The 9,196-nt window shown below is 40.0% G+C and overlaps 1 protein-coding gene across 1 annotated transcript in view; it reads left to right on the top strand.

Annotated features, from left to right (window-relative positions):
• CACNA1I (calcium voltage-gated channel subunit alpha1 I) overlaps window positions 1-3,418 on the top strand; it is a 682,041-nt gene extending 678,623 nt beyond the window's left edge. The window contains exon 34 of the mRNA XM_053689431.1: window positions 1,628-3,418. Within this exon, the coding sequence (XP_053545406.1) occupies window positions 1,628-2,311 (684 nt within the window). The 3' untranslated portion in view covers window positions 2,312-3,418. The remainder of the gene's footprint in view (window positions 1-1,627) is intronic.
• The last annotated feature ends 5,778 nt before the right edge of the window (window positions 3,419-9,196 follow it).

The raw sequence follows: 9,196 nt of genomic DNA on the forward strand, positions 1-9,196 counted from the left end.
GTTAATTATTTTAAGTAGCTTGCGGCGACGTTGTGGGGGGCAAGTTAGGGGTTAAGAAATATAATATAGGGGTCGGCGGGGTTAGGGGCAGCAGATTAGGGGTACATAAGTATAACGTAGGTGGCGGTCGGCAGATTAGGGGTTAATAAATATAATATAGGGGTCGGCGATGTTAGGGCAGCAGATTAGGGGTACATAGGGATAACGTAGGTCGCGGCGGTTTACGGAGCGGCAGATTAGGGGTTAAAAAAAATATGCAGGGGTCAGCGATAGCGGGGGCGGCAGAATAGGGGTTAATAAGTGTAAGGTTAGGGGTGTTTAGACTCGGGGTACATGTTAGAGTGTTAGGTGCAGACGTAGGAAGTGTTTCCCCATACGAAACAATGGGGCTGCGTTAGGAGCTGAACGCTGCTTTTTTGCAGGTGTTAGGTTTTTTTTCAGCTCAAACAGCCCCATTGTTTCCTATGGGAGAATCGTGCACGAGCACGTTTTTGAGGCCGGCCGCGTCCGTAAGCAACTCTGGTATCGAGAGTTGCATTTGCGGTAAAAATGCCCTACGCTCCTTTTTTGGAGCCTAACGCAGCATTTGTTTTAACTCTCGATACCAGAGTTAAATTTATGGTGCGGCCAGAAAAAAGCCCGCGGAGCGTTAACAGCCCTTTTACCGCCGAACTCTAAATCTAGGCCATGATAACTAGTATTTATATAGCGCCTTTCTCCCAGTAGGACTCAAAGCGCTTTTTCAGTGCTCGCTCTCGGAATTAACCAAATCGGCAGCTGAATAATAATAGTTGTTTAATGGTACTCATTTTATCAAACTCGGAAGGATGAAGGGCTGAGTCGGCCCTGCCGGTATTTGAACCTGTGACCTTTGGATCTTTGAACAGGCTTTTGTAGTCAGGGAATTTTACCAACTGAGCTACCTCACCTGATGAGTTCAGCTTATTCCCAGTAGTGCATTGATGCTTTTTCATCAAAGGATGCAAAGAAATTGAAGGAAATTTGATAATTTTAGTAAATAGGAAAGTTGTTTAATTTTGTAGGTACTATTTGAATCATGAAAGAAAAATTTGGGGTTACATGTCACTTTAAATTGTTTTTTTTTTATCTTTCTCTTCTTTACTCTACTCACTATTTTCTCTATATCCCCCCTGTGTTACTCTTCTCTCCCCCTTTCTTTCCTATCTCTTTCTTTCTGTTTAATGGCACTGGCAGAGGTTAACAAACAGCAAGTTGATTGAGCTTTAAGTGAATGAAAACTGACAGACATGTATAACATTTTTGAGCCATCCCCCTTATGAGATCAAGATTGGCCAAGAAGAAATGTAAATCGTGCTTACTTATTGGCTGACACAGGAACCAATCAACTGGCAAAGATATTGCTAGATTGTTATTAATTAATGTACATTTTAAGAGTTTTCTGACATTTAATCCTCATGAACAAATGAACATAATCATTTGTGGCCATAAAAATTCATTTGTTCATTTAACATAATTATGGTAAATACAATATTAATTAATTAATATAGTTACATTATTAATCAATTTAAATTATTTGAAACTAAACTCACATTGAATACTAGGAGCATGATTGGCAAAAACGATTTTTTTTAATCTTTTGAAACAGGCAACACAAAGTAACTCCTCCATGGAAAGTGGTAGTGCGACCTCAGAAGACAGTCTACAGACCACCCTAGAGGATAGTTTGAATCTTAGTGACTCTCCCCAGTGTACTTTGGATCTCCCCGACCTTCGTGTAGCCCCTGCCTCTCATTGTTCTACTCTGCCCATTTCTTCACTTTCCATGATGCCGAGGAGGAGCAATCGCCCAAACTTTTCTCTTCAGAAGGTCCGCCAGCACCAACGGAGCCATAGCAGTGGAGGTAGCACGAGCCCTGCATGTACACTTCATGACTCCATGGACCCTTCAGATGAAGAAGGGGCAGGAGGTAGTCTTAGAGGAACAAGTGAACCCTCAGAAACTCTTAGCAGCCTATCCCTTACCTCTTTATTTTCCCCACCTCCATCCTTAGCGCCGCCTGGTGGTGTCATGAAAAAATGCAGCAGTGTCAATAGTCTTTCTGTTGCCCCTTCCAGGGTAAGTGGAGCTAAACAGTTTTACGCAGTTGATCCACAGGGCTTCCTTTCCATGCCATCATGGGTGATGGACTTTTACCAAACTCCTTCTCCTACAGAAAATCAAGAGAAACGTAGAAGTACTGGGAAACCACCAACTGTTGAAAGGGGGGTACCTACCAGTAGTGTCTCAGGAAATGTGGATTTTGGCAATAATAGTCGGAGAAACAGATGAGATTGATTGAACTGGCGGGGTCAAGTTTTCTGGGGATAAATTCCTAACGCCACAAAACAGACGGGGGTGTGGGAAGCCTTATGGCTCTCAAAACAGACCGTCAGGGAACGCTACATTACCTCACTGTGTGAGTCAGCCGAGCAATGCAACCGAAGACGTTTGAGGTTACGACAGCTGAGCTATCGCGCTCTGAAAACGTGGAGAACTGCTGTACTGTAACCGGCCTACACGGTTATTAAAGATAGAATGAATATATATCATTATATATATTATTTTATTTATATATATATATATTATTTTTACTCTCTCTTGGGACTTCTTGAGCGTTTGTATAATATAAAACAAAACAAAAAAAAAAACATTTTTGTGGCAATACTGAAGGAGAGTTAATGGGTTGGAGTTTTGATATTTTTGAGATTTTTGGGATCTTTTTCCTGTAAAAAAAGAAATACGCACATGACATATTCTTTGCCATTAGATAGGTGAAAGAACAGTAGATACAAAACATTATGTTCTTTGGTCCCATGTGTTGCTAATTAACCTGTTATGTCCATTTAATTGAAGATGTGTTTATATGATCACTTGAGCTATTGTGACAATAATCTTTGTTATGTTACAAACGTACAACACAATTTCAGACACATAATTTCTTCTACCAAGTAAAACCCAAGCCTCCTTGTTTTACACCTGCAATAGATAACATTTTAGATTTTATTTCTTACCATAGTAATGTAAAACCTCTTAGGAATGGGGCATTTAATTTGAACATGACATGTTAGCATCTTGCAAACAGTAAGGGCATCTATGTAGCATTAGTCCCCAACACCTTGTCACACTAAGGCTTAGATCAAGGGAATGATAACTCAATGCACATATATAGTATTCACTATTTAGGGATCCCAATCTTTTTGGAATTCTGTGTTTAACAAGATTAAGTATAAATCCTATTGTCACTATAGCGAGATCTTTCAGGTGTCTGATGTTGATTGAAGGATGGGTCCCACTCTTCAGACTATTGAACATGTTGGAACATAAATTCTCAATGCCTAGTCTGTAAACTCTCTGATCCATTACTCAGCAGTTCTTCAATAAAGGGCTTTGAACGACCAGGTTTTTTAGATGGTAATTAACTTTGAACTAACCTTCTCCTCCTCCCTCTCCCCTGAGAATGTTGAACACGAGTCCCCCGCAGAAAGCAGATAAAAGCAGCTGCCACCAGGGAATGTAAACAACCCTTTCAAAACCTTTGTGTAAATGGCAAGTTTGCCGTCTATAAAATGAAAGAGTAATTTTACCTAAACATCACCCTTATGACTTGTGGATTGCAGTTTCCATTACGCTTCATAATTCAAACTGCGCTGAAGCTCTGAAATTTCTCAATAAGGCTGAATTGTTTTACTTGCGTGATGCAACTGGGCTATGACTGATAAAGTGTTCTGTCAGGGCAGAATTTTCAAGATGCAAAGTACACAGCTGCTTATGGGTTCAGGCAGGGATGGTTTTGTCATTAAGCAATATAGACAGTTTTTTATGGGTTCTTGCAGGGCTTGCATAGTCATTAGGCAATGTAGACAGCTACTTATGGGCTCTGGACACTTGCCTATAGGTTTTGACTGGGCTTACTTCTTCATTAAACAAAGAAGACAGCTGCTGGTGGTATCTAACAAGATTTGTGTTTCCATTAGGCAAAGTAGGAAGCTGCTCATGGGTTCTGTCAGGGCTTGCTTCTTCATTAGGCAAAGTGGATAGATATGGGTTTGAGTAATGCTTGCTACTTCATAAGGCAAACTAAACAGCTGCTTATGGGTAACTGAATTCCATTTGGTGCCAGCCAGTAAAGCAGTTTTTCTATCCAACCTAGATTGTCAGCGATGTATGTTTAGCTGGCCAGTGAAACCAAGTTAAGCATGAGTTGGGAATTTATAGTGATATTTTCCACTAAGAACTATATTTGGTAAGCAGGATAGTAAAGACATAACATAAACCATGTAGGGAGGACGAGTAATGGGCAGGGTGACCAAACATCACAGTTTTAACTTGTCACTCACAGTTTTTAATAACCCAGGTTTGCCCTGGCCACAGATTCTAGCAACAAATTAATACATATTATTCAGACTCCTGCCCCAACTGGCCAGTGTAATTCACACGCCTACCCCCACATGCCTGTTACTAGCCAATGTGTGTGTAGCTTTGCTGAGGGCGTCTCAACCTCACCGCCCACACTAACTTGTAAGTGACATCATTTCAGAGTCATCCCGGCATCCCCAAAACACACATCCAGGCCAGTACTATTCATGTGGTTTCACATACCCACTACCCATTGTGTGGAACTCTGCTGTGGCATCCACACTGACTTGTCACATCAGCCCGTCCCGACCAGCTCTACTGAGGCGCATCCACTATAAAGGGGTGTTCCCTACATTTAAATAGGTGAAGGCGATGGGGCATATTTATTAAGCTCCGAATGGAGCTCGATGCCCCGTGTTTCTGGCGAGCCTGCAGGCTCGCCAGAAACAGCAATTATGAAGCAGCGGTCACAAAGACCGCTGCTCCATAACCTGTCCGTCTGCTCTGAGCAGGCGGACAGACATCGCCGGAAACTGACACCCCCCTGGTGGCGGCCTATTGGCCGCGAGTCTGCAGGGGGCGACGTTGCACCAGCAGCTCTTGTGAGCCGCTGGTGCAATGCTGAATACGGCAAGCATATTGCGCGCCGTATTCAGCGAGGTCTGTCGGACCTGATCCGCACTGTCGGATCAGGTCTGACAGACTTTGATAAATTGGGGCCAATGAATATATTACAATGAAACTAAAATACTAAAATTAAAATAAACAGAAAAAAACTATTGTTTAATCACATTAAAAAATTAACAAAATTTTATGGAACAATTAAAATTAATTTTGAAATTGTGCATTAAAGAAACAATTTAAGGTGCTCAGTAGAAATAGTAATAAAACTACACTGTGTATTAAAAAAAAAACAATGTGAAATTCGTATTTACAACATTAAATTCAAAGCGTATTATTTTCTTTGTAAAATTAATTTCCCACCTCTGCAACTGGCTGAACAGGGGCAGTCCATGGTTTTAGCTGAAATTTCTCCAACAGGTCTGGTAGGTTCAGTAAATAATTTCCCCTGGAGATCTCGCTGTTTTTTTTCACAAAATAAAAGGTGGAGAGAGTGAATTAAAATGAGCAAAACACGTATTACCCCAATAGAAAAACACATGTATATGTTTATAGGGGTGAATGAAAGATACTGTACGGGAAAACAGAGTTATGTTATTTGTATTGGCTGCAGGATTTAATTTATAAAGTGCGTCCCCTGCTGTCTGCTAATTTCACTCTCCCCAGTGTAGTTTTGTTTTCAGCGAGCTTTAATACTTTCTATGGGAGACATCTCGCAACTCACAGAGACACCCCCAGCAAGTGTCAGCGTGGTATTTCAGGTCCGACCCACCAAAGATTTAATAATTGGGCCCTAAGTATTGGCCTCAATGTGTTTAGAGATATATGATAAGGAGAACTGTGTGCAAATATAGAGTGATATGCTAATGAGGTCTGCTCTCCCTGCAAACTCAGCCCATTTCATAAGGTTGTGGTTTCAATAAGCAAAGACAGTTATTTCATATAGAAAAATACAACTAAAAGGAACAATTTCCCATACATATTATACTCTGCTGGGTATCAATAGTCCCCGATAACCTTTCCAGACCAAGAGTATAACCTCATAAGTACACCACCAATACCCTCATTGCAGAGGGGGTGGTAAAGCACTAACATTCACTCTCACTCAGAACTTACAGTTATGAGGTATTATACCTAGATATACATGGGATCTAGTTACTCATTCCTGAGATTCCCCACCTTAGTAACACTAATTGTCAGGATCAGTGGTCCACATCTGTATTTTTAATCCTATCATATCCTTTTAATTTTTGATATTAAAAGTTAAGTTTTAAAATACCCGCCACCACTCGGGGCTTCCTTTCTGAAGTACATAGTGGTCTCTCCGTCTAGTATTTGGGAGTGCTATCCGTGTACATTCTTTTTCATTCGCCTTTGCGATTGATCCCCCCTTTTTCAGTAATTCTCCTGATGTACAGCACCCCGGTCCTATCCCCCATACCTAGATATCTTTCCTTATAAATACCATATAGGGATATGTAATTGGGAATAAGGACACAATACCAGTAGTGCCATCAAAATCCCTTTTCTCTTGTCACCAGATTGCAAACCATACTGTTGTTTCAACAGTTTCCACTTGATAGAGCACACGACAGAGTATTATACTAACAGATTATTTTGATGAATGATCAACTATAGTTATAGTACCACTAGTAGATTGTGAATTCTAACAATTTGATTTAAGCTACACCACTTCAATATGGCTGATTCCTTTGGTAAAGATAGATCTGATAGACATGCCAAAAGAACAGTGGATTTGAACAATATGTTCAAAAGTAATGCTACAGAAGATTACACTCCAATTCTATCCTTGGAAACTTTGCTAAAAGAGGTACATAGAAATATGTACAAACAAGAAAAGGTGTGGTGGGATCAACAATTTTTCGACAAATACCTAGAGCAAAAATTAATTCCCAGAGGCCTAAGAATTCAACTCTTCCCTACATTTGAATTCGAAAATGCAATATTAACAGAAGAATGGGAAACAGCTCTATCAGAGTGCTCTTTTAAACTTATGAACATCCTCATAAGACATGACAAAGAGAAATATGATAAATTAGAAACTTCCATTCAGGAACAATACATACATTTAAAAAAAATTTGAAACAGACTCGGACTTCGAAAAATTATATAAGACTTATCAAAAAGAACTTGACCAATATATTAAAGAACTGAGGGACATGAAACAGGGCAAATTACTAAGGGATATCCATGATTACAAAGAGAAAAAAGTCTATAAGTGGAGGAGGAATTTCTATAAAAACATCTCTAGAAGTGCGCAAGCTAACATGATTCAAAGTGACATCTCTGACACAGATGGGGAGGACAATACCAACAGTGACACAGCAGAGGCCATTCCAGGTACCTCGAGCACTACATTCACCTTTCCCGCCAGAAATAAAAGGAAGAGTTTTTTAGAAGATGGCGGACCAGACGAGGCAGACCCACCAGAAGGGGGCAAAAATATAAACAAAAAACCTACCCGGAACAGAGGCTCCACCAGATCTTCCCATTGAGGAGGCAGACAACAACATCAGAGAGCCCCGAGACCCTTCTCACAGATGAGATTAAATCACTAAAAATAATCAATCTATCCCAACACGAATTATCTGCGGCACATACCTCAGTACTTTCCAAGGGTTTGTCCTTTTGTCCCACAGGACAACTTAACAAATTCAAAGTAATAAAAGATATACAATTGTATGTACGCAAACTTAATCTTAAAAAATTATTTGCCAAGAAACATGATCCCGCCATACCTGATGATGAAAGACAAAGTTTAGAAGATTTAGAAAGCCTTTTACGTGAAAGTGAACAATAATTTAAACCATGGAGATCCAAGTTAAAAACGAAATCCACTTTTGTACCCAAGTACAATCTATCTACCCAATTAGAAATATTCAATCAAATAGTCTGTGAAGAGATCTCTCTACTCAAACCTGCACCATCACTGCAGAATCTTACTAAATCTGAAAAATTGGCCCTCAAAGAGATTCAAACATGGGATGACATAATAATAAGGGAGGCGGACAAGGGGGGCAATATAGTTCTCTGGCCCCTAAACCTATATTTAAAACAAGTGGAGAAACAATTAAGAAACAAACAGTGCTATAAGAAGCTATTTAACAATCCTAGTGAAACCTATATCCAGATCTACAATAAAATCATCCAAGAAGGGATTAGCCGGGGAATTGTTAATCCGCAAGAAGTCAAGTTTCTCACAATAAAGGAACCCAAAGTCGCCACCTTTTACCTCATCCCAAAGATCCACAAAGGTACCACAAATCCGCCAGGACGGCCAATTGTCTCGGGCAATGAATGTCTATCTGAAAGTGCCAGCCAATATGTAGACTATCGCCTAAGAGAATTCGTTGAAGCCCTATCAACTTATGTAAAGGATACTATGGAGGTTCTACAAAGACTAGAGAATATCAACACCCAAAAAGAGACCTGGTTAGTCACCGCAGATTTTGAATCCCTCTACACCTCCATTGAACATGAAAAAGGGCTCAAGGCCGCCAAATTCTTCTTAGACCAGGGATCATCTGAAGATCATAATCATAATCTGTTCATACTCCAATTACTAGAGTTTGTCCTAAAGTATAATTTATTTACCTTTGCTAACCAATTTTATCTGCAAATTCAGGGCACAACAATGGGCACTGCTTGTGCCCCAATGTACGCCAACTTATTCCTGGGGTTCTGGGAGAAACATGAGGTGTTCTGTGATTCCCACTCGACAGAAACTGATCTAATACCATTCTGGATCCAGTACATAGACGATATCCTGTTTATGTGGGAAGGAAGTAAAGAAAGGTTGGAAGATTTCTTGCAGGAATTGAATCGAAATGATTTTAACATCAAATTAACTTACAATATGAGTCAATCAGAAATCAATTTTTTAGATCTCAACATCTTTAAAGATCAAGATGGCAAAATTCAAACCAACCTTTACAGGAAGGAAACTGCTACAAACAGTTTATTACACAAAAACAGCGCCCATGCCCCCAGTACGACAAAATCTTTACCAGTTGGTGAATTTTTACGCCTTAAAAGAAACTGCAGTGATGACCAGTTGTTTACACAACAAGCCAAAAAGTTGGAACAGAGGCTCCAAGACAGGGGCTATAGTAAAAGATGTATTAAGAAAGTCAAATTAAGGGAAACTCATACGGAACGTACTGATCTACGTAACAA

Source organism: Bombina bombina, chromosome 7, assembly GCF_027579735.1.
Source record: "Bombina bombina isolate aBomBom1 chromosome 7, aBomBom1.pri, whole genome shotgun sequence".
NCBI classification, from domain to species: Eukaryota; Metazoa; Chordata; class Amphibia; order Anura; family Bombinatoridae; genus Bombina; species Bombina bombina.